The following is a 25,681-nucleotide window of genomic DNA, read 5'->3' as shown; positions in this document are numbered from 1 at the left end:
CAGTGGCCCTGACCCCAGACTATGACATCATGACTCCTTGTTATTATAGTTTTATACTTGGACAAAATATTCTGCTCTAGATACAGATATTTACAAAAGGCAAGGAGGAAGGGGGCCAAGCCAGAGAGGGGCAGGTATATGTACAAGGCTGAGCTACAGAGGGCTACAACTGCCATATAAGGTAGGTTTTTGTGCACATTTTCCATCTCATGTGACAATGTCTGTTTCTGGTGTGTGGAGAGATGGTGACCACTGGCCACCCAAGTACCAGCAGCAGGAGATTGTCTGACTTGGGAGGAAGTGGGGTTTACAGGAGTCCAGGAGGTCCTTTCCTCTCTCCTAGGAGCCAGTAAGTTCGCATTTTCCCTTTTCCCTGGAAGCAGGGAAGTGAACATGTATCAGTGGGTTTATCTCCCTCTCGTCCCCCATAATCACTGCATCTTCTCATCCGCCCCCCTCCCCACGGCCTGCCATCACCTTCATTTCCACATCCCCACGAAGCTCTAGCTGGAAGCATCCTAACTCGTCCAGGGCATCCTTGGTGGTTGAGGAGACATGGATCTTTAGGGCTGAGGTGGCATCAGGTGACAGGGGCAGATAAAAGAGTCAAAGAAAAAGGAATCGATTTGATGGTACTGCAGCATACTTTACCAAACCACTCCCTCCCTCCCCCAGGAGGCTCCCAGGGTCATTCACCAAAGCTAATGTATGCCCAAGGACGGAGCACTTGAGGACTGTGGTCTGTGTGCTGAGAAATTTGAAAGAACTTGGAAAAGGAAACAAAACAGACCCAGACCAAAGGTAGGGTTGCTGGCTAATGTCTCACCTTGACCATTAGACTCCATTCGAGAAGCAGTGTTTACCGTGTCTCCAAAAAGACAGTAACGGGGCATCTTCAGGCCAACAACCCCAGCACAGACTGGCCCTATGAAGAGAAACTGGTTGGGAGAGCTCAGGAAAAATGGAGCCTGGGGCTAGGTGAGAGTCAGCCTTACCAGTGTGGACACCTATGCGTAACCTCAGCTGGTCATGGGGTCGGTGACGAATGCGGAAGGAAGAGACTGCATCTAGTAATGCTAGGGCCATTCGAGCAATTTCTGGTGCGTGGCGTTGACCATTTCGGCCTGGGAGGCCAGAGACCACCATGTAGGCATCCCCAATCGTCTCCACCTGATTTAAAAGGTGGGTTTAAAGGTCATGTTTAGTTATATCAAGCAGAATGAAAAAGTACAAGGAGAGGGTTGGAGAGATGGCTTAGCAGTTTAAGGCACTTGCCTGCAAAGCCTAAGGACTCATGTTTGACTATCCAGGTCCCAGAAACAGTGACGCAAGTGCACACAAGAGGGCACATGCGTCTGGAGTTCGATTACAGTGGCTGGAGGCCCTGGTGTGCCACTTCTCTCTCTCATAAAAATAGGCCAAAAGCAGGACGTGGTGGCGCAGGCCTTTAATCCCAGCACTGGTGAGGCAGAGGTAGGAGGATCGCTGTGAGTTCGAGGCCACCCTGAGACTACATAGTGAAATCCAGGTCAGCCTGAGCTAGAGTGAGACCTTACCTCGAAAAAACAAAAACAAAGAAAGACACAAAGGAGGGCTGGAGAGTTGGCTTAGCAGTTAAGGCGTTTGCCTGCAAAGCCAAAGGACCTCTGTTCAATTCCCCAGGACCCACATAAGGTAAATGCACAAGGTGGCGCGTGCATCTGGAATTCCTTTGCAGTGGCTGGAGGCCCTGGCATGCCCATTCATTTCTCTCTCTTTCTTTCAAACAAATAAATTTTTAAATAAATAAATAAAACAAAAAGCAAAAGGCACAAAGGCTTTCAAGGAGGCAAAGCTGACCTAATAAAATGGGCTAAGTTATCCAGACTGTCAGAGGATGAGAAAGCAGGCACTTAACTCTGGTTGTCCTAAAACTATGTAAGAGAATGTCCTTGTTTTTTAGGAAATACACTAAGTACTTAGAAATACAGGAATATGCCGGGCGTGGTGGCGCATGCCTTTAATCCCAGCACTCGGGAGGCAGAGGTAGGAGGATCGCCATGAGTTCAAGGCCACCCTGAGACTCCATAGTGAATTCCAGGTCAGTCTGGGCCAGAGTGAAACCCTACCTCGAAAAATCAAAAAAAAAGAAAGAAATACAGGAATATTTGAAACTTACTCTCTCAAACGCGTCATTAAAAAACTATATACTGGGCTGGAGAGATGGCTTAGTGGTTAAGCGCTTGCCTGTGAAGCCTAAGGACCCCAGTTTGAGGCTTGATTCCCCAGGACCCACATTAGCCAAATGCACAAGCGTCTGGAGTTCATTTGCAATGGCTTGAAGCCCTGGTGCGCCCATTCTCTGTCTGTCTTTATCTGCCTCTTTCTCTCTCTGTCTGTCGCTCTCAAATAAATAAATAAAAATTTATTAAAAACTATATACAAGGGCTGGAGAGATGGCTTAGTGGTTAAGCGCTTGCCTGTGAAGCCTAAGGACCCTGGTTCGAGGCTCAATTCCCCAGGACCCACGTTAACCAGATGCACAAGGAGGCGCACGCGTCTGGAGTTTGTTTGCAGTGGCTGGAAGCCCTGGCCCACCCATTCTCTATCTGCCTCTCTCTCTGTGTGTGTCACTCTCAAATAAATAAATAAAAATGAACCAAAAAAAAAGAAAACTTTTAAAAACTATACAAATATATGTATATGTATATATTTTTTAATTGGGATTGTTTTCTTTTGAGATAAGGGTCTCACTCTATAGCTCAAGCTGGCCTAGAACTCACTAATGTAGACCAGGCTGACCTTGAAACTTTAGTAATCTGTTTCTGCCTCCTCGGAGCTGGAATTGTAAGTATACACCACCACACCAGCCATACTGGTTTTTTGTGTTTTTTTTTGTTGTTGTTTTTTTTTTTAATAAATAGGGTTGAAGATGTAGCTTTACTAACCTTTGTTAGTAGCTCCACAGAGTTGGGGGAATCCTAAGATAAACAGGGGATTTCTAGACAAGGTGGTACATGTCTATAATCCTAGTACTTAAGAACTGGAGGCAGAATGATCAGGAGCTCAAGGTCATCATCAGCTATATAAAAAGCTCCAACCCAGCTTGGGCTACATGAGACCCTGTTTCAAAACAAAAGGCAAATAGGGAAAACTAAAAATAATTAATAAACTTGGGACCTAGAATACAACTCAACTGGTAGAGTGCTTACCTAGCATGTACAAAACTCTGGGTTCAATTCCTAGAACCCCATAAACTGTGTGTGGTAGTATACCTCTGTGATTCCAGCACTCAGGAACTCAGAAGGTGGAGACAGGAGGATCAGAAGTTCAAGGTCATCCCTCAGCTACATAGTAAGCTCAAGACTAGTATAGGCTACATAAAACCCTGTTTCACATACAAAAATAAAGGACTTATGAGAATTCTGTTACAGAAACAACAGAGAGTAAGCTCAAAGGGAAGGGACAGCAATTTTTTTTTTCATTTTTATTTTTTAAAACAAGGTCTTACTATGTGGCTCAGGCTAGCCTCAAACTCATGATCCTCCTGCCTCGGCCTCTGGAATACTAGAATTATAGGTATCACCATGCCTAGCAGGACCTTATTCATTATCTGCCACATGCCACACACAATGTTAGGCACTTTCCATAAACTATTATTCTTAAAACAAGTGAGGCTCAGGAAAATCCTGTTACTTGCCCAAGGTTACAAAGGCTGTATTAAAACTCAGCACATTCTCCATCCAGGGACAATAAAACCAGCCCTCTGCCAACTCAATGACTTCAAAAGAGAGCTTTATATATATATTCATATCTTGACCTCACCCCATTAAATCTGTCTGTGCCCACATCCTGGCTGGCTGGAGGAGAAAGGAAAGACAGGTCGGCTGTATTTATACCCCAAGGATATGGGACCAGTACTCATGATAGTTCTAACTGGGGAAGCCTGAGGAGTCACAAGTATTACACTAGAGTGTCCAATACTCTGGAGCCATGTCCATCTACAAAGCGTACCAGGATGCTGGAGAACCTGGGGAGAACACTGTCAATGGAGTGGGTAAAGCATGTGGTTCAGGAGACTGGGTTTCAAATGGGTCTTGGTAGAAGGGCAGCCCCAGCTCTCACCTTGTAGACATCAAAGTTGTCAATTATGGCATCAAAGCAGGTATAAAGGTCATTAAGAAGTGTCACCACCTAAAGAGGATAGGAAAGCAGAGGCTCTGAAACTTGTGCCCAACTTTCTAAGAACTCTCAACCCAGACGCCGTAAGCTATGGGAACTCTCTAGCAAACTAGTTCGGTGAAGCTCCCCGGCCCCTAGCCCTCCCGTACTTCTCACCTCAGCTCTCACCTGCATGGGGGTGCTCTCAGCTGACAGTGCTGTGAAGCCGACAATGTCACTGAAGTAGATGGTAACACTGTCAAAGGCCTCTGCCTGCACAGTCTCTCCTCGTTTTAACTGCTCTGCCACCGAACTAGGAAGTAAGGGGCCAGTGTGATCCCATCTCCCATAAAGAGGGTGGGAAGGAGAGGAAAAGCTATGCAGCCACAGCAGAGCCAAGCTGTACCGTGAACGCTGGGTTCGGTGGGGGAAAAGGAAGTAGTTGAGAAGGGCTACCTAGCACACAACCGCACAACTGGGGGCGGGGGGGGGGGTAATCCACAGGTGGGCCTAAGTGATTCAAATTGGAATTGCTTCACATACACTTGCTGGAGAATAGCAAGGGAGGGATGAGAAGCCAAAAGAAGGTAGGACAGCTTCTATGGAGACAAAATGATAGCATTCAACCTACTGCCAGGAGGGGTCAGTGTGGCAAGAAGGAAGTACAGCAGGGTCCCAGGGCTGGCAAGTAAATTCTCAACAGGTCAGTGAGGCAGAACCTAACAGGGCAAGATCCAGAAGGAAAATGCAGAAAGGGGGACAAAGGTCTCACTGGGGTAGAATTTGGTAGAGCAGAGCCTCAGCCTTGCGTTTCTCCTCCAGATAGGCCTGTGTGCGTTCCTCCACCAACTTCTCCAGGTTGTTGGCATACTGTTCCATGCGCAGCAGGAGGTTATCCAAAATGCTGGTACCACCCTCCCTGCAGGGAGGCCAGGACATGACCCCTGCTCTAAGTGTTTCAAGACACCCAGGACTTCCTGTCCAATCCACCCATCAGCCCCACCTTATCAACTATACATGACATGGCTTCTGTCCCCTGGGGAGTCCCTGCCCCTTAGTGCCCTCTCACTTGTTAAAGCGGCGAATAAAACCCTTGATCTGTCCAAAATCAGGCCGTTCGGCTGGATCCTGGGCCCAACATCGCTCCATCAACAAAACCAGCTCTTCATTCAGTTGGGTTCTGTCAATGCTTGGCCGGAAATAAGGCCGCTGACTATTTCGGACCTTCTGGACAATCTCTGAGGTTGACAGAAGGTTTGGATGAAGAGCGGAGTTCCCCTAGCAGAAGAAGCTATGGGTAGTGATTGGCTCACCTTTGGGGCTGAGGTCCAAGCCCTCCAGGTAGAAAGGACCACTGCGAAGCGCTATCTCCTGAAGGATGATACCGAAGCTGTAGACATCGGCCTTCTGCATGCCTGTGCTTGGCAAGGGGTTCCCACTGAGCAGTTCTGGGGCAGTCCACAGTTTTTCTGTGCAAAGGAAGAACAGGCTGGCCAGACCCCTCAAACAGGACACCCCCAAGCCCACCTGTGCTCATTCCCATGTTACCGCTGCTATCTCCCTCTCAAACCCTCCCTCTGGGAAACCAATCAAGGCCAGAGGAGCAACAGATAAAGTGGGCTGGAGGGACAAGTCTCACTGGCATAGAGGGCATGGCTGTCATCAGGCTCAGCAGTTGATCGGAAGCTGGCTAGGCCATAGTCTGTGATTTTGAGCACAAAGCGACTATCCACCACACAGTTGGAGGACTTGAGGCTTCCATGAGATGAAATAATGCTGTTGTGGAGAAAGGCCATACCCTGCAGGATACAGATTACATGTCTACATCATATCTGACTTTGACTACTACCTACCCATGAGATGGAACCTAGCTAGTTGCTAAAAGATCTTGGGACCACTACCAAAAATTTAATTTAAAAAAAATAAGGGCTGGAGAGATGGCTTAGTGGTTAAGGCACTTGCCTAAAAAGCCTAAGGACCCATATCCAATCTCTCTCCAAATCCCACGTTAGCCAGACACACAAAGGTGAGGCATGCACATGCCCACTAGGTGGCACAAGCATCTGCAGTAAGATTGCAATGACTGAGGCCCTAGTGTACCCATTCTATCTCTCTCTCTCTCCCTCTTGCTCTCTCAAAATAAAATTAAAAGGTTTTAAGACCATAAGGATAAGCTAATGGTGCTGAGGAGATGGCTTAGCAGATCAGAGCACTTGCCACACCTAGGTGAGGGCCTAAGAGAACCTGAGATGGCCTGAATTCAATTCAAAGCACCTACAAAAAAAGCTGGGCATCCCACACATGTCTACAACCCCAGTTCTGTGGGGAATAGAAGAATCTCTAGGGCTCACTAGTCAGCCAATCTAACTAGAAATGGCAACTCAGGTTCAAAAAGGACTTCATCTCAAGGAAATATGGCCCAAGAGTAAAAGTAAAAAGAGTAATAAAGACACCTAACATTCTCCTCTGGTCTCCCCAGGCATGCACACACCACACCATACATGCTAGACACACATCACACACACATGTGTGCCAAGAGCAAAAGGCTGATTTTAGAAGATATGTCTTATACAATTTCTATCCAAGAAAGCAGGTAGAATGGGACAGGCATTTCTGACTGCTACCATAAATAATGTATAGTACCCAGGCACAAAGGGTAAAAAGCTTTGCTAAAGAGGAGGGATAAGGGAACCCACCAACGATTTCCCTGGAAAGAGAAGTCAGTCTTCTGATAGTGACGGGAGTAGAATGATGGCTGTGAACTCTAACAATATGCCACCTGTGGTGGCCTCAAGTGCCTGGCTGCTAATTAGAAAGACATATTCAAGATTCAGATCCCAGAGTACCGAGATATTCCACATTAGATGAGCCAGAAGTTTAACGCATACCCTTGTGTAGGCAGGAAGGTCAGGATGGAAGTGGAATTTGCTCTACTAGAGGAGTGCTGCATCAGACAGAAGTGGAGGAAATAAAGCAGTAAAATCTGGGAAATGGATAAAGGTGGGAGACAACTGCCAAACCAATGCAAAAGCCTAGAACGGCTCTGGGCTAGCTCTATGGGCCAGAGAGGACAGGACTTTGGCCTCCAAGGAACTAAAGGGCAGTTCTTGGGGCTGGGGAGATAGCTCAGCAGTTAAAGGTACTTCTTGCAAAACCTGCTGGCCTGGGTTTGATTCCCCAATACCCAGGTAAAGCCAGATGCACAAGGTAGTACATGTGTCTGGAGTTCATTTGCAGCAGGAAGAGGCCCCTGGCATCCCCATTCATTCTCTCTCTCTCCTTGCAAATAAATAATAAGAAATATTTTTAAAAAATAAATAAGAACTGGGCATGGTGGCACATGCCTTTAATCCCAGGACTTGGGAGGCAGAGGTAGGAGGATCGCTGTGAGTTTGAAGCCGCCCTTAGACTACCGAGTGAATTCCAGGTCAGCCTGAGCTAGAGTGAGATCCTACCTCGAAAATCCAAAAATATATAAGTAAATTAATGTAAAACTGTTCTTTTTTTTAAGTTACTTTTATTTATTTGACAGAGAAAGAGGGGGAGAGAGAGAGAGAGAGACAGAGAGAGAGAATGGGCACGCCCGGGCCTCCAGCCACTGAAAACGAACTCTAGATGCATGTGCCCCCTTGTGCATCTGGCTTATGTGGGTCCTGGGAAATCAAACCTAGGTCCTTTGGTTTTGCAGGCAAATGCCTTAACTGCTAAGCCATTCCTCCAGCCCTAAAACAGTTCTTAAGAAGGCAATATGGTGCTTCCCAAAACAGAAACTCTGTGAGCCCACCCATGCCAATGCAGGTAGGTCAGAAAAAGAATAGAAGGTTCTGTGTGGTAGCCAAAACTGCCACTGTACAAATGTTGTATGCTGGACTTGAACAATTTATAACTAGTCTTTGTGGAATCTTCCTTTTTATTCCTCTTGGTATCAACAAAACCTTCAGGAATCTCCCAAGCAGTCAATTTACTTTTGTGAAAACTGTAAAGGATACTTTCCAAAACCCCCTTTCCATCAAATCACTTTTCTCACAGAGTCATTTTTCTTGTGTTTACCATCACATCTCTATTTGACAACTAGATTGGCTTAACTAAATACTTTTATCTCTCATTTGATGGCAAGCTTTCACACACATACAATTTTTAAACTCACGAGAACTTAGCAGAAAACCAGTCAGCCTCTGGTACAGTGAGGGATGATCCAGTAGGTTTAGTCACAGACTTTCAGACTCGTTTCTAAGCACCCACCCAACCATGCAAGATTCAACTTCATGCCTCCATAGTTCATGAGCCTTGGAATCATTTGAAAATACCTGAACGTTAGTATACTGGAAGGAAATGAGTTAGTCTAACTTTCCTTGGCTTCTCTTAGTTTAACCAGTAAATGTCAAATCTCAGAGCCTGAGACAGATGTGCTAGTGCACAAGTATAACGCTGGCATTTGGGAGATGGAGGCAGGAGAATTGAGAGTTCAAGGTCATCCTTGGTGCCTGGGCTAGAGCAAAGACCCTACCTCAAAAAAAAAAGTTAATTAACTAATTGATTTCAGTTTCTGGACAAACGAATAGGTGTAAAATATTGGTCAAAGAGTAAAATGACAAGAAGAAAATATGAGAGACAAGTATTTGGAGACATCACTTATCTTTTGCTGCTAAGAAAGAGGTCTGGCTTTGGGAGGGGGTGTCTGTGTTTGAGAAAGAGTCTCACAATGATGCCCATGCTACCCTCAAACTCACAATCCTCCTGCATCTGCAAGCGCTGAGGTTGTAGGCATATACCAGCACACCCAGCTAAGGGATATCTCTTTGCTATTTATATTGTTTTTTGAGACAATGTCTATGTAGACCAGGCTGGCCTGGAACTTACTCTGTAGCCCAGGCTGAAATCAAATTCAAAGCATCCCTTCTGTCTCAGCCTCCCAAATGCTAACGTGACCAGTTAGTGCTAAGGGATTTTCATAGGCCCTGCGGGAGGTAAAAGAGATGCTGGTGGGACCCCTGGGCTATCTGGGGAGGAAGACAGGACTCCATGTGACAGACAGAACTCACCCCCCCAGGGGGGAAGACAGGACTCCGTGTGACAGACAGAACTCACTCCCCCAATTTTAAACTCCCACTATCACTCAACTACAGGAATAAAAGGAGATGAGAAAAAGGGGACTTTCAGATGTCTAAAAGGAGAGAAATTTAGCAAAGACTAAATAAGCATTTTAAGTGGATGCATTCTTGAATGAAAACTCACCTTAACAAGATCATTAATGAGTGAATAACGAAACATCCAGTCCAAATTGATGCTGTCATTTTCTAGAATATCCTGGAAAGTGACATGGAAGAGATGACGTGTCTGTCCTAGTCCCAGTGGCTATCACTTGTTACAAAGTCAGTTTAGCTTTGGGACCCCCCACCACCACCACATACCCCACCCTCCCATAATCTACACCTATCTCTCACTTGTAAACTCCCACGAGGACAATACTCGGTGACGATGCAAATGTTGGGAGGGTCTATGCAGGCTCCAATGAAGCGAGTGAGGTGGTTGAACTGAACATCTCTCATCTAGCAGAGAAACAGTGGGAAGGGTGAGGTAGCTGAAAGAGCTCAACTTCAGCTACAGAAACCACTTTCTCTTAACTGCACCTACAACTTGAAATCATTAACACAGAACCTTTTGCCCTCCTAGCCACATGTTATGACTCCAGAGTCTCCCCTTTTTCTCTTCCCCTTCCTACCTACTGCCACTTTCCACCTCCGTCCCTTCACCTACGTGTTTGAGTTCAAACAGAACTTGTCGGGTCAGCTCAATGCGCTTCTTATTCACATGCTTGATGGCGACAACATTTCCCTGAAGGTGGGGGTGGAAATGGAAATGGAAAAGGAGTATCAGAAGGAGTTTCTGGTCCTGAGAGATACTGGAAAACTGAAAGGATCCAGGAGCTCAGCTGGGTGCAGAGAGAGGGCTGTGGAGGGGAAGAGGTTCAGGGGCCAGAGATGGCAGATGGGGATGAAACACAATGAAATGACTGGGGACCAGAATAAGCAGATGACTGTTCACCTTGAAGTGCCCGGTGTTGGCAAAGATCTGGTATTTCCCATGGGCTGTCATGAGCGAGCCGTAACTGGATCCCCGCTGGGGCCAAGGGCAACATGGAGGCGGAAGGATGAAAGGAACATTAGATGGTAGTGGTATAGCAGGGGCTGTCATTACAGGCCGATGTGCTGGGAAAGGTCCAAGGTAAGAAAGGACAGGAACTCAGAGGGAGGTGGAGGGAACAGTTGAGAAGAGAGCTCACCAGTGACAGCGTGAGGCGACTGCCTGCACCTTTATGATAACGCTCCGAGTTGCCAAACTGCAGTTCTTCCCAGCGAATGCGCCACAGCATGCTAGCCAGCTCCTTCTCCAGCATCAGTTTTCTGTAAGGACTGCACAGCTCAGTTGACTGGCAAGCCCAATCCTGCGACCCCCTCCCCACAGTCAGCAGCAAGGGCTTTCCTGCAGCTCCTGAAGCTACAGCTGTTACTCGGGAGAGAAAGGGCTGGGAGATAAGAACACGTTCTCCATGTGCCTGGCGCGTGCCTACGTGCACTCACACGAGGTTGGAAGCAAAACATTTTTCCCTTTGTTTTGAGACAGGGTCTCACTGTGCAGCCCAGATGGGTCTCAAGCCTCAAACCTGTTCCTAACTCAGCTTCCCCAGTGCTAAGATTATAGAGGTGTGCTACTATGCTTGGCTATAGTGCTTTTCCTTCCTCCTCCCTTCCTTCTTCTCTCTCTCCCTCTCCTTCCTTCTTTCCTCCCTTCTTCCCTCTCTTCTTCCCCCTTTCTTCCTTTCTTCCTCCCTTCCTTCCTTTCCTCTCTCCTTCCCCCTTCCTTTTTCCTCCCTCCCTTCCTTCCTTCCTTTCCTTCTTTCTTTCATAGTGCTGAGGTTCAAACCCAGGACCTTGAGCATGCTAGGTAAGTGCTCTCCAACTAAGCAGCTAATGCCCAGACGATAGTTCTCAAAATGGGAGTATCTACCCTTCTCTCATGTGTGACAAGGTGACACAGTGAAACACCACCTTCCATGAGCCAGAAATTAGGTCCTCACCAGAAAATGAATTTGCCACTGACTTGATCTTGAATTCCCCAAACATCCAGAACTATGAGAAATAAATTTTATTGTTTATAAACCTCCAAAAAAGAGGTGGGGGGGACATCCATGGGAAATTCACAAAGGTGAATTTTCTACTCAAAATCACTACTTAAACTAGGCACAGTGCTAAAGATCTGAAATCTCAGCACTTAGAAGACTGAGGTAGGATAATCTGGAGTTCAAGACCAGCATGGACTACATACAAGACCTGGTCTCTAAAGGAAAACAAATCACTGCTTAGTATACCCAGGCTACAACCCAAAGTGGAGCAAACACCTAGGCTGAGAGACAACCAAAGAGAAAGGCTAGAAAGGAACGTGTTGTTAAGTTTAACAAACCCACCAGATTAGAAGATCTGCTGCCCATGCCCCTATAGTACAGGCATCCCATGGCCTTGGCCAGAGATTCTGCAGCAAGAGGGAGATAAGGAGTAGGTCAGTGGAAAGCCCAGAACTCACCGGAAAATTAGGAAGCTGGAAACACCAAACATGATGAAGGTGATTCCTGTGCCCAGAGCCACAATTGCCAGAGTGGAAAGTGGAGCTGAAGGGAAAGAGAGACCCTGAGAAAGACTGACGGGCAGGAAGAGGCAGAGGTGCAGGGGTGGGGGGAGACAGCTTTCTTGAGGGAAAAGGAAAGGAGGGAGAGCTGTAGACACAGACATTAAAATCTGGCTAAGAGTGGGGAGTCAGTGAGGGTAAAGGTGGAGATTGGGAGGTAAAGGGAGGAGAGATTGCTCCCAGTCCCTGCACACACCCACTTTTATCACAGGACGGGTCGTCCAAGTCAAAGGCACAGGGGGGATTGTCCAAGGGCGGGGCCCCCTTCACCCAGGGAATAGGCCGGCCTGTCCACCAAATCTGCTTCTCAGCTCCTGAGTAGTGGGCTGCGGGCTGTGAGGAAGTAGAACACTGGGCCCACAGGCCTGCCCCTGCCCAGCCTCCTCCCTCAGACCCCCACCGTGATGCAACTTCAGGAAAGGAAATCAGTCCCTGTCCCTAGAGCCTTTGACTCAACCCCCGCGGCACCTTAGGAAGCTGGACTTTTAGGGCCACATTGTCTTGACTGTCCCCTCCCCCATCACCTGAAAGTCCCCAGAATCCAAGTCTCCCATGGCCCAAAGAACAAAATCAGTCTCCCGGTCATTGTTCTTGTCCATTACAACAAGTCCAGTTACACCTAGGATAGAAAAAAGTATTCCTCACTTTGAGACCCACCCTTCTCCTAACTCCCCAATCCCAGCTGCCTTAGAGTCTGCCCCCACCTCGGTTCTTAATGTGTGTTCCGCTTTGTCCTGTTCCCAGACCTAATGGCTCTTTGCCACCCCTGTCTTGTTTCTTCTTCATCCCACTCCACTCCTGAGCCTGATATCAACCCTCAGGCCTCCATGTGTCCTCTTCATTACCATGGTATCTTCGCCCTTGCATCTTCTCCACGATTCGAAGTCCATCTTCCCGGGTGCCTCCTTCGTGGATCGTTTCATTCAGGACTTCAGCATAGAGCAGTATCCCGTCATAGAAACAGCCAGCAATGAGGTTCATCTGGGGACAGCAACTTTCAGTAGTGTTCTCCAAGTGTCTGCTGAGTTCCCGTCCTCAGCACCCTTCCTCGTCCCTGTAGTTTTCTACTTCTTCTCTTCTCTGGCTTGCTTTCTAGCCTCCTTTCATGACTAAAGTGCCATGCCTACCTGCCTGCTCCCAAAGCCAGAAGGAAATATCCTAGATAGAAGTGAACAGCCCAGAGTGGGACTTGCTCCATGGTCAAGACTTGCTGCTGAGTTAGGGAAGGGAGCCCTTCCTCGGTGGGTCCTGACTCTTGGGAAGAGGGAGGTCCACTCACCAGGGACGGGGCCAGCTCCACACCAAAATCTTGCCGGGCTCTGATCAGCAGGCGATTCTGGAATTCCTGATACTCAGGATTAGGGGGTTCTCGGTACGTGATCACCAATACAGTCTGCACCAGCAGTACATGGAGAAGAGTGAACAGGATTCAAGGTCAGCATAAGGGGAAGGGAGAAGGCAAAACAGAGAAACCTAGTAAAATGCACACCACATAAAATATGCATGGAGAACGTGAAGGCTGGGAAAGTACTGAACTCTTGGAGGACATGGGAATGGGTGGGTAGAAACAACCCTCCATGAAAGGCAGAGAGCAATGGTTCTGAGAAGGTGGGACTGGGATGAATTCAGCTTCCTCTTCAATCCAAGTCCATCATCCTCCTCAGCCCCTCCATTCACAGGCCTCCCACCCTGGTGCCAAAATTCAGGAAGGCTCCTCTGTCCCATCCTTTCTAGGTACTTGTCACTATCAAGGACAACACTATTCAATTGTTCCTCTTCTTGGGGTTAAATGCTGACTTTTTCACGCAGGTCACCTGCACAAAGTACCTTCCCTTACTAAATTGAGATATCAGACACTGTAAAAACTGAGGGAAGTACTCTGAGACAGTGATTCCCACCTGTGAAAGGCTGTACATTCGTTCATTTCACATGTAGGGAACACCTACCATGAATAGATGCTTGTTAAGTAGCGAATATGTGTCACTAAGACACATGCCCACACACACTGCACAGATGAGCAAATGCTATAAATGGTCTCAGCCATGCACACATCTTGCTGACAAGAGTTAATATGTCTCTGCCTCTCACCAAACTGATTGCCCTGAGCGGCACATATTACCCCTTCATGAGATGCAGGACCACTCAGCCTCCAACAACACAATTGAGTCTGCTCAGGCAAGAAACTGACTTCACAATTTCAGGGAAAGGCTTCAAAATATTTTGTGAAATGTAACTTTATGAAGTAACAGGTTAATATCTAATCATTTCATGCTGAGTGAGGTGACATACATTTATTATAATTCCTACACTCAGGAGGAGGCTGAGGCAGTAGGATTACCAGAAGTTCAAGGCCAGCCTTTTCTACATAGGGAGTTCCAGCCTAGCCAGGGCTATATAGCAAGGCCCTATCTCAAAACTAAAAAACAAAGGGGCTGGAGAGATGGCTTGGCAGAGATGACTTGTCTGCAAAGCCTAACAACCCAAGTTTGATTTCCCAGGACCCATGTAAAGCAAGATGCACAAAGAGGCACATGCATCTGGAGTTCATCTGGAGTAGCTGGAGGCCCTGGTGTGCTCATTCTCTCTGTCTCCTATCTCTCCCTGCTTGCAAATAAGTAAATAAATATTTTTTTAAGAAAATTAAAAACCTACTCAATGTTAACCATTCTTTTTTATTTTATTTATTTTTTATTTATTTATTTTTTGGTCTTTGAGGTAAGGTCAAATTCTGCCTCAGCCTGACCTGGAATTCACTCTGTAGTCTCAGGGTGGCCTTGAACTCATTCTGATCCTCCTACCTCTGCCTCCTGAGTGCTAGGATTAAAGGCCTGCACCTGGCAATGTTGACCAATTCTTGTTTTAAAAGTGTATGTGGACCACACAGAGAAACTAGGTATATCACATGATGTACAACGTATCAATTCATCCCAGGTAGGAAATAATGAAGCCGTTTATAGTTTGGATTCATTATATTAGACTACAATTTGCATAAAGATACAATTATTCTTACTGGAGAATTTGCATGCTTGATTATGCACTTTTAATATTCTTCCACTGGAAGGCAGATCACCATGAGTTCAAGGCCACCCCGAGGCTACATGGTGAATTCTAGGTCAGCCTGAACTAGAGTGAGACCCTATCTTGAAAAAAAAAAAAAAGAAAGAAAGAAAATACTCTCCCACTGTTAGGCAGAAGACAGAAGAAAGAAACAGACAGACAGACAGATAGAAGACAGGCAGACAGGAGAGAAGAGAGAACCACAACTGAAGCTAGGGCTGGAAGGGCTCATCCAATAATACCCGTTTCAAAAATAAGAGAGGCAGAACATTGCTGACAAATCATGTAAAAAGTTCTCAAAAGAGGGCTGGGAAACAGCTCAGTTGGTAAAGTGTTAGTCACACAATGGAAGGGCCTGAGTTGAGATCACCAGCACTCACCTAAAGTAGGACACAACTATAATCCCAGCTCTGGGGAGGCAGCACACACCTATGCAAACATGAATACACCCACATACACACACATGCTACACACGTGCACCCACATACACATGCAAAATTATTTCAGCAAAAGATCAGGCCATAATTTATACTTCAACAAAGGCTGACAATTTTTTTTTTCAGGACTGAGGATTAAACCTGGATTCTACATATACTGGGCAAGCATTCTGCCACTAACCTAGATCTTCACCCCTAATAAGTTTATTTTTGTTTTTGTTTTCTGGGTTTTTTTCAAGGTAGGGTCTCGCTCTAGCTCAGGATGACCTGGAATTCACTTTGTAGTCTCAGGGTGGCCTCGAACTCACGGCGATCCTCCTACCTTTACCTCCCGAGTGCTGGGATTAAAGGCGTGTGCTATCATGCCCAGCAGCCCTAATAAGTTTTTAACACTTTTGTTAAACACAATTATTCCCTAAATTAGTAGGTTTGTTAGACTAGCAGTAATTAATTTTTTTTTTTTTTTTACCAGACTTGGTGGTACATGACTCTGGAAGATAAAGCAGAAGGATCAAAACAACACAGTGGTTCCAGGCCAGCCCAGGCTATAATCTGTCTCAAAGCATCAAAAGAAAAAGAAAGTACAAAGGGATCCAATTTGTTCATTTGGTTTTACATAGAGTCTCAATATGTAGCCCAAGTTCGCCTTGAACTCCTGATCCTCCTGGCTCAGCCTTCTGAGTGCTAGGCTTATAGGCCTGTATCACTATGCTCAGTGCTTTTTTTCCTCTTAAAAATTATTGAGGGGGCTGGAGAGATGGCTTACCTGCAAACTCTATAGACCTAGGTTCAATTCCCCAGTACCCACGTAAGCCAGATGCACAAAGTGGTGCATGCTTCTGGAGTTTGTTTGTAGTGGCAAGAGGCCCTGGCACACCCATTCATTCTCTCTCTCAAATAAATAAACAAACAAATAAATAGAATATTTTTTAAAAATTATTGAGGACACCAAGGCAATTTTATTTGGACTGATTATATCTATTGATATTTACCAAATTAGAAAGTTAAATTAAGACTGACAGCCAGGCTTGGTGGCACATACCTTTAATCCCAGCACTCTGAAGTCTGAGGTAGGAACACAGTGAGTTTGAGGCTAGCCTGGACTATAGAATTGAGTTCCAGGTCAGCCTGGTCTATAGTGGGACATTGCCTCAAAAACTTACCAAAAAAAAAAAAAAACAAACAAAACAAAAACCTGGAGCCTAATATATTTTAAAAACTCAAGGGTGCACAAGCTCGTCTTCCATGGCTGTCAGAGAGGTGACATCATCATATCCTGTGTCACCTCTAAAAAACTCCACAGCACAATCATGGAAGAATGACAGCGACTAAGACAAATAACATCTTAGCATTACTTTTAAATAGCATTCACTTCGTAGTTCCCCCTAAAAGGATTTTAAGGGCCCTCAGAATCCATGACCACAGTTTGAAAATGGCTATGCTAGAATGTTCTACTGTGGTTACTAACTAGCTGCAAAAAAAAAAAAAAAAAAAAAAAAAAAAAAATCTAAATAGTTTCTGTGCTTATTCAGGGAGGAGAGAGAGGGTGACGGTAGGTAACTGTCCTGGTTCACAGTGGACCCCAAGTGGAAAAAAAAACAAGCAAGGCTGCCAAAAATGGGTCAGTGGTGGGTAGAAGCCAGGAGTGCACCTAGGAAATGTGCTTGGCCTGAGGCGCCTGTGCCACCCACTTTGAGACCTGCTCTGGGCACAGCAGGAAGTGCTGTCAGCAGTGGCCTGAAGAGACCACACGGATGGTCTGCAGGAAGAGTCTGCCACCCACAGCCTTTGGTTTAGCGCTTTCTTCCATTCTGTTTGTTTGTTGCTTTTTTGGGTTTGTTGGTTTGTATGTTTGCAGATAGAATCTCACTCTATAGTTTAGCTGAAGCTCACTACATAGCCCAGACTGACCTCAAACTCTCAGCAATCCTCCTGCTTCAGCCTTCCCAATGTTAGCATTACAGGCCTATGCCATCACACCTAGCTCCTGACTTCCACCCTAGCTGCAGATGTTCCCAGTGTAACCAATCCCATGCTTGTCTGGGCTGTGACTTCTGCCTGGACCTCTAAGCCCGTAATCTTCAGTTGTCCATCATGGGGCCCTGGTTCCTCAGAGCCTGGTCATTTACTTCGGTTATATTCTGTCAACTCTCCTTCCTCTGTCCTGTTTGATTGCCTTGTTTTTTATGATCCCTACCAACTCTACTCCTCTGTAAGGATTCCTTGTTGTTGCTTTGTTTTTGAGGTAGGGTCTCGCTCTAACCCAGGCTGGCCTGGAACCCACTCTGTAGGCTCTGGCTAGCCTCGAACTCACAGTGATCCTCCTGCCTCTGCCTCCTGAGTACTGGAATTAAAAAAAGGTATGCATCACAATGCCCAGCTGAGTTTTTTGGGTTTTTGTGTGTTTGTTTGTTTGTTTGTTTTGATGTAGGGTCTCACTGTAGCCCAGGCTGACCTGGAACTCACTATGTAGTCTCAGGGTGGCCTTGAACTCACAGTAATCCTCTCACCTCTGCCTCCTGAGTGCTCTTGCTTGCTTTTATAAACCAGTTTGAGGCTCATGGTTGTGTATGGGTATGTGTGTGTGTGATGTGTGCAGACATGTGTGCAGATGTGCATGCCCTATGCAACATGTATATACAGCCTCTCTCACTGAATCTAGAGTTCATAATTTTTTGTTTGCTAGGTTGATTGGTTGTCTGGGGGGTTGGTGTTATTTTTCATTGTGTTTAAAAATTATTTGCAAGCAGAGAGAGAGAGTGTGTGTGTGAGTATAAGCCCACACCAGGGCCTCTTGCTACTGCAAAAAAACACCCCAGACACATGTACCACATTGTGCATCTGGCTTTATGTGGGTACTGGGGAATCAAACCCCCAGACTGTCAGGCTTTTTAAGAAGTGCCTTTAACTGCTGAGTCATCTTTCCAACACCTTGGTGTGTTTTTTTGTTGCTGTTTTGTTTTCTTTTTAAGCAGGGTCTCACTCTAGCCCAGGCTGCCCTTGAATTCACAGCCATCTACCTAACTCAGCCTTCTGAGTGCTGGGATTAAAGGTGTGCACCACCACACCTGACTCATACAGTGTTTGATTAGACTGGCTAACCAGTGCACCCCAGTATCCTCCTGTCTCTGTCCCTCAGTTCTGTAGTTTCAGGCATCTACAACCATAACTGGCTTTTTCAAGAAAAAATTTTTTTGAGGTAGGATCTCGCTGTAGCCCAGGCTGTCCTGAAATTTACTTAGTAGTCTCAGGGTGGCCTCGAACTCACAGTGATCCTCCTACCTCTGCCTCCCAAATGCTGGGACTAAGGGCATGCGCCACTATTCCCAGCCATAAGTGGCTCTTGTGTGGGCGCTGGGGATTGAACTCAGGTCCTCATGCTTGTGCAGCAAGATCTCTTACCCACTGAAGAGATCATCTCCCCAGCCACCCTAACATGTAACTTAATCCAAATACTCAGTGCATCTGGGCACATAGAGTAAAAGATGAACACAAACCCCGCCCCAAAGCACCTATAGCTGAGTGGGAGGGAAAAATCATATCACTATACTTAATTTCACATTTCTCTCTGCCCCCGGTAGCCTGGACTAGACTCTACTGGGACCTTTGCCTTGGACATGACACCCACTTGGAAAGGCTTTGGACGTCTGTTCCAAGCCCTCCTTGCCCCATCTACCACCTTGGCTGGAGTAGTCTGATCTGGGACCTCAGTGGCCCAGTGACTCTGGAGGAAGGGCTCTCTGTTCTTTCATCCTTGGCTACAGCTGATCATGGAACTCTTTTTTTGTTTTGTTTTGTTTTTTTGTTTTTTGAGGTAGGGCCTTGCTCTAGCCCAGACCTGGAATTCACTATGTAGTCAAGGGTGGCCTTGAACTCATGGCGATCCTCCTACCTCTGCCTCCTGAATGCAGGGATTAAAGGCATGAGCCACCACACCCAGTTTCTGTCTCCATTTTTAAAAGAATGAGAGGGCTGGAGAGATGGCTTAGTAATTAAGGCGCTTGCCTGCAAAGTGAGAGGACCCAGGTTCAATTCCCCAGGACCCACATTAGCCAGATGCACAAGGGGGCACACATGTCTGAAGTTCGTTTGCAGTGGCTAGAAGCCCCAGCACGCCCATTCTCACTCTCGTTCTCCCTCTCTCTCACTCTAATAAATAAATAAAAATTAAAAATATTTTTAAAAAAGATTTAGAGAAATTTTCCCAAGGATACATCATCACCCTCCTCCCACCCCACCCCAAGCCTTGGTTTCCCCTCAGTTTATTCCTCATCACTTAAATTTCTCTCTATTTTCCTATCTGAATAAGGCCTAAAGTGCATGGAAAACCAAGAATTAATTGAGGGCTGGAGAGATGGCTTAGCAGTTAAGGTGCTTGCCTTAAAAGCCTAAGGACCCAGGTTCGACTCCGCAGAACCCATGTAAGCCAGATGCACAAGGTGACACATGTGCATAACGTGATGCATGTGCACAAGGTGGCATGCATGTCTGGAGTGTGTTTGTGGTGGCTAAGGGCCCAGCATGCCAATTCTCTCTCACACGCTCTCTCATGCACATGCCTTTAATCCCAGCACTCAGGAGGCAGAGATAGGAGGATCACTGAATTGGAGGTCACCCTAAGACTACATAGTGAATTCCAGGTCAGCCTGATCTAGAGAGAGACCCTACCTCAAAAAAAAAAAAAAAAAAAGAATTAGTTGATATAATTGATTGCTAGCTAAGTCTTTCTTCCTCTAACTCTTAGTGCAGAGACACTTGGCTAGCAGGAACTGCCATACAAAGAAGTTTCTTCTACCTAATACAATTCAGGGACTGGCTCGGTGGTTAAAGGCCCTTGCTTGTGAGGCCTGAAGGGCAGGGTTCATTTCCCCAGTATCTATGTGAAAATAGATGCACCAAGTGGAGCATGCATCTGGAGTTTGTTTGCAGTGGCAAGAGGCCCTGGTGTGCCCATTTTCAATCTTATTTTCTCCTTCTCATTTTTTTCTGTCTCCTTGCGAATAAATAAAAATATTTTTCTAAAAACAAATGCAATTCAAGGCTGGGAATATAGTTTAGTGCTAGAGCACTTACCTACTATGCGTGAGGCACTTGGTTCAATGCCAACAGTACCAAAAATAAAAATAAAAATAGATGCATCCCAGAGGGCTATAGAGTCCTCTGACCCAGGAAAATTACAGACTTTCCTTGACCATACTAGCTAAGGTACAACATCCCCACCCCTTCTTCTTCTCCCTTTTTGCCACTCTAATTTTTTTTTTTTTTTTTGCCTTTTATCTTCCTTGGGTAAGTCTTATCACAAAATTTTGGCATATTTGTACTCATTTGCTTGTTTTTCTTGTCTGTCTCATCTACTAAAAACTCCAAAAAGGCAGGGACTATATCTAGTATGTTCTCTACTGCCAACCAGTACCTAGAAAAGTGACAGAGACAGAACAGATACTCAGGAAATCCAACTGATGAATCAGTCTCCAGTGGCATCAAATATGGACTGAATAATATATTCTACAATACAGAGAGTTATAAACAAGGGTAAGAAACACAGCCCAACCTGGAGCTCGGGGATTGTTTCCTGGAAAAGAAAGTAACTGGTCTGAGTGTTAAGGAATATAGAAGCATAATATAGACACAAAAATTGTGGTAGTTGTTTTAGAGAAAAGCTGTAACATCAACAAAACCTGTCCTGCCACTGCCCATGTTCGAGTGTGACAGTCACAGACTCATACTCAGGCAAACAGATATGTCATTCACAGTGAGGCATATTTGTCAGTCACAACCAAATATATAATCACAGCCACATAAAACCTTACTCACTGGAGAAGAATGGCCACCCAGGTCCAGCCCTTGTACACTCTACTTAAAAAACCAAAGAATCTCAGAGTGAAAAGGGCCTTAAGGTCATTCATAACTTCAAATCCTTTCTGGGAAAAAAAAAAATGAGGGCTAAATAAATCGATAGGAAACACACATATAGGAATCAGTGAATCATTGGCGAGAGAACCAGGGACATGTTATGAGTATGACTTTGTGAGGCAGAGATTTGGGGTGAGGGAAGAAAGGGCACTGCAAAAAGAAAGAGCAAAACCGGGCACAGTGGCGCACATCTTTAATCCCAGCATTGGGGAGGCAGAGGTAGGAGGATCGCTGTGAGCTGGAGGCCAGCCTGGGACTCCAGAGTAAATTCCAGGTCAGCCTGGGCTAGAGTGAGACCCTACCTCAAAAAAACAAACAAAAAAAAAAAGCAGAAAGAGCAGAGAACAAAGGCAGGAGGGCAGGAGGTCCTGAGCTCGGTTCTTGCAGGAGGTCCAGTCAAAGTGCCCAACATGAGGTGAGACTGAAACTAGAGGTTTGGGATAGACTATAAAAGTCCTTAAATGTGATGACTTAGGAGTTAGGATTTTCTTCTGCAGGAAACAAGTCAAGTTTGAGTAGAAAGGAAAAGAAACAGTAACACCAACCTCCTCTGCAATTCCTTAAGTCCATTTCTTTCCATTCCTACTATCATCAGCCTAGTTCATCCATACACCTCAATCTTTTCTAAGCCACTAGTCTCACTGCTTCTTCTTCTCTTCTAATACAACTTGCACACTGTCATATATTAATGACACACACACACACAAAAATTAAGGGCCCTAAATTCAACTCTTAGTGCCTTGATGTTTAAAGTTCTCCTAATCTGATTATACTTTTGCCATTTCTTTTTCATTCATTTTTAGAAAGCTTATTTTTTATTTTTATTTATTTGAGAGAGAGAGAGAGAGAGAGAGAACGGGTGCTAAGGCTTCCAGCCACTGCAAACAAACTCCAGATGCACACACCACATTGTGCATCTAGCTTTATGTGGGGGCTGGGGAATTGAACCTGGGTCCTTAGGCTTTCTCAGGCAAGTGCCTTAATTGCTAAGCCATTTCTCCAGCCATTGCCATTTTATTTCTATATGTGCTTTACTTCAGTGAACCCTTTTTGAAGCTGGGTATAGTAGTTCATGCCTATAATCCCAGCACTTGGGAGACTGAGACAGGACTATCACAAATTTAAAGCCTTTCTGGGTTACACAGTGAGACCTGTCTCAAAAAGAAAAGTGAGGGCTGGAGAGATGGCTCAGCAGTTAAGGCACTTGCTTACAAAGTCTAATGACCTGGGTTTGATTCCCTAGCACCCACATAAAGCCAGATGCACAAAGTGGCACATGCATCTGGAGTTCATTTGCAGTGGCTGGAGGCCCTGGCATGCCCATTCTCATTCTTTCCTTGAAAATAAAATTAAAAAAAAAAAACTTTTAAAGTGAACCTTTCTTTATTGTCAAGCCAAACACATTCATTTCTATCTTTTCTTTGTCATATTTCTTGGATTCTCTCACACCACTCTGTGAATATGACATCTACCATTAAAGTCACAACACAGCCTCATTTCCTTTCCTTAGTGGCCGGGCATGCCTTTAATCCCAGCACTCGGAAGGCAGAGGGAGGAGGAGAGCCATGACTTTGAGGCCACCCCGAGACTCCATAGTGAATTCTGGGGCTGCCTGGGCTTGAGCAAGACTCTACCTCAAGGGGAAAAAAAAAAAAAAAAAAGCCTTCCCTCAACCCAGCCTACATGGATCCTTCCTCCTCTGAGCCACTGGCTCTCAGGACTTGCTTCGGACACATTATCATCGCCTTTTTCAAACTTCACCTAAGTGTACCACAGTTTTGCCTCACTGTACTGGGAAGGGTGCAACCCTCCCCAGAGCAAAGGTTTTCCTGAACTTTTCTCTTCCACAACTAGCCTACCACTGGCACTTAGGAAAGCCAATGTTCTAGGATCTTTTGAAGTGGTCAAAGTCAGTCTTGGTGGCAGGCACGTTAATAGTCACAAAGCTGGGGAAGGAAGGAAGGACAATGCCAGCCTCAGAAAATCTCTGAGCTCACTGTGTCTGCCTGCTCCTGGGATTTCTGTGGGGTCTTAGGAGACAGAATCTCCAACCAAGTGCCTCCTCCCATCTCCTTCAGATTGTGCTCAAATGATACCTGAAAGGCCTGTCTGAGGGCCTGGGCCTGTTCCTGGGTGCGATTGTCCTGCCATGGCCGGCCTGTTGCACGTGTGGGGCCCGCACGGAGGCTCTCCCCAAAGACATCCAGGTAAAAGAAGACATAGTCCCCATTGGTCAGGTTCTCCCTCTGGGCTTGAAGCAGGATCTCGTGGAGCATCTCCAGAGGGCCGCAAATATACACAACTGGGAGCAGGCACACGACAGGGGAGCGCCCTGAGAAAGCATCCAGGCCCCCCTCGGGCAGCCCCCTTCTCTGAATCATCATCTCACTACCGGAGAGTGCCCTCACCATCGACCACCCAGCAGATGCTCCCATCCCCTTTGCAGCCCGAGTGTCGTAAGTGCCCTCTGGCCATACGGACCATCTGGCAGATGTCAGAAGGCAGCTCCAGACCCCGGAGGAAGGGAGCTGAGGAGATGACTCAAGGCTGCTCCTTTCCCCAGAGTCTTGTTTGCTGCATCCCACAGCCTTCCTCACGTCCCTCCCCATCCTCTTTTGCTCCAGGCTCCATAGGCACTTACTTGCCTTTCAGAATTTCTCAGTGGGAGCTCTTTTTCCAAACAAACCTGCTGAGTCCTAAACTCCTTTATAAGCCCTCCTAGTTTTTACAACATAAGGAGATTCTGGTGCCCTAATCTAGGAGATGTCTGTTCAGAGGCAGGTGCATATTTCTGAGTGGCCATCATCCACGTTCACTACTCTAGGGTTTCCACATGGCTTCCCCAAGCTTAACATCCACCCAATCCCAGTCCCGTCCTTGTTTATGTCTGCCTGTGGTGCCAAGACTCCATCCTAAGCCCCAGAGGTCCTCTCAGACACTCTGCTCACACTTGCTTCCCCACCCCAACCACCACACACGGCCCTTCCATGCCTGTCTCTGTCTGGTTTCCTTGCACTGAGCTCCAGAGACATAGTTACCGTCCTCCCCGTTCCTTAGAAAAACCGGGCCACACTTACTGCGCCCATTGGCCCGGATGAAGTGGGTGGCCTGCTCCGGGCCCCCTGGCTCTCTGGCATACACCTGGTGCTGCACACTGAGGTTGCTGCCCTGCAGGGCCTCAAAGACGCCCTCGATGGTGAAGTAGTGAGGCCGGTCATCTGTGCGAGCATCCAAATACAGCAAGGCAGCCCGGGCAGTCCAGTTGAAGTGCCCGTGTAATGTCACCACAAACTCACCCAGCTTGGGAGCCGAGGGGCCAGTGCGAACCAGGGTACGATAATGCTCATTCTTAGCCGCAAACCCAGAGGCCACGGCACCCGCAGTCAGCAGGGGAAGATGCCAGTGCGAGGCAAAGCGGGCCACAGAAGCAGCAGGGTACACACAACCGGGGCCCAACAGAAGGTCAGGGTCATGGTACAGCTTGAGGTCCACAGCGCGCAGCGGTGCCAGGTACTCAGAGCAGGCGCCGTCTAGTTCAGAGCTGACAAACCGCAAGTCCACCGGCAGTGCCCGGCCCAAAGCCTCCACAGCTAGTGCCACAGCAGGACCCACCCGTGGCCAGGCCCAGGCATAGCTCAGGTTGTGTTCTGGCAGCACCACCGCCAGCGTCAGGTTCCGCGCCCCCGGAGGGCGCACCCCACCTGCCAGGGCTGCCACCACCACCAGCAGCAGTGATGGCAGTGCCATGGGGATAAAGCAACTGAGCCACGGGCCCCCGAACCTGGGGCCGCTCTGGCCTACTGGGTAGGCACAAGCACCACCCAGCCTGGAGCCTGGGAGAGAGGTTCCAGGAAGAGGAGTGGGGGGCGGATGGGGGGGGGATAAGCTAAGTCGACCAGGTTGCGGAGAGCGCGGGGGGCACCGCGAGGGGCGAGGATGGGGGGGAGCCCCGGGGTGAGGGAGGAGCGGGTTACCAGTCCCGAGCGAGGACCCAGGGCTGAGGACGGTGTGGCAGGGCGAGGGCGAGGGCGGGGGGGACCGGCGGGGACCCGCGCCCGGGATGGGGACGGCGCGGGGTGAAGTGGCCCGACAGCCCAGCGCCGCGGCCGGGGAGACCTGAGTCCGGGATGGGGCGGGGGCGGTGGCCGGGGGAGGCTGGCACAAAGGGACGGCCTAAGGGCGCCTCACGGCCGACCCGGCCGGGGACCCCGGCGCTGCGGTGGGAAGGCGGACCGGGACATGGGCGGGCGGGGAGCGAAGCGAGGCCTGGGCCGGCGGGGAGGGGAAGGCAGGGGCGAGTCTCCCTGGGAAGGCTTCCGCTGAAGCTCCGGCTCGGACTAACGGGCCCGGGCGCTGGTCCCATCCGGAGCTGCGGCGGCCCCGCCCGTGTCCCCCGGCTCCTCTCCGCTGCGCTCCGCTTCTCCTGGGCCCACGGAGGCCGGCGCTGCCCG

The 25,681-nt window shown here is 47.4% G+C and overlaps 1 protein-coding gene across 2 annotated transcripts; it reads right to left on the bottom strand.

The window, feature by feature from the left end:
- Window positions 1–34: 34 nt before the first annotated feature.
- Npr2 (natriuretic peptide receptor 2) lies at window positions 35–25,277 on the bottom strand. 2 transcript variants are annotated; one of them, XM_004658329.3, is made up of 22 exons: window positions 24,308–25,277; window positions 23,327–23,532; window positions 13,103–13,216; window positions 12,669–12,804; window positions 12,348–12,442; window positions 12,024–12,156; window positions 11,722–11,806; window positions 10,424–10,544; window positions 10,186–10,260; window positions 9,898–9,975; window positions 9,585–9,689; window positions 9,376–9,447; window positions 5,780–5,939; window positions 5,454–5,609; window positions 5,210–5,378; window positions 4,913–5,059; window positions 4,330–4,453; window positions 4,105–4,173; window positions 996–1,170; window positions 827–925; window positions 478–569; window positions 35–373 (listed from the first exon to the last, which is right to left on the bottom strand). In XM_004658329.3, exons 1-22 carry the CDS (start codon window positions 24,975–24,977, stop codon window positions 308–310), a joined length of 3,147 nt encoding a protein of 1,048 aa, XP_004658386.1. In that variant the 5' UTR covers window positions 24,978–25,277; the 3' UTR covers window positions 35–307. The 2 variants fall into 2 exon arrangements, with proteins under 2 accessions (XP_004658386.1, XP_045001367.1); XM_045145432.1 differs by lacking the exon at window positions 10,186–10,260.
- Window positions 25,278–25,681: the final 404 nt, after the last annotated feature.

This window comes from Jaculus jaculus, chromosome 1, assembly GCF_020740685.1.
Source record: "Jaculus jaculus isolate mJacJac1 chromosome 1, mJacJac1.mat.Y.cur, whole genome shotgun sequence".
NCBI classification, from domain to species: domain Eukaryota; kingdom Metazoa; phylum Chordata; class Mammalia; order Rodentia; family Dipodidae; genus Jaculus; species Jaculus jaculus.
The sequence above is the reverse complement of the archived record's forward strand: the minus strand, read 5'-3'. Positions and strand labels throughout refer to the sequence as shown.

Coding starts and splice junctions, on each gene's coding strand:
- Npr2 (XM_004658329.3), bottom strand. CDS start 24,977: ATGGCACTGCCATCACTGCTGCTGGTGGTGGTGGCAGCCCTGGCAGGT. Junction 5,940..9,375: donor TCATTAATGATCTTGTTAAG/GTGAGTTTTCAT, acceptor TGTATCCTGCAG/GGTATGGCCTTTCTCCACAA. Junction 374..477: donor GTGGGGATGTGGAAATGAAG/GTGATGGCAGGC, acceptor CCCTGCTTCCAG/GGAAAAGGGAAAATGCGAAC.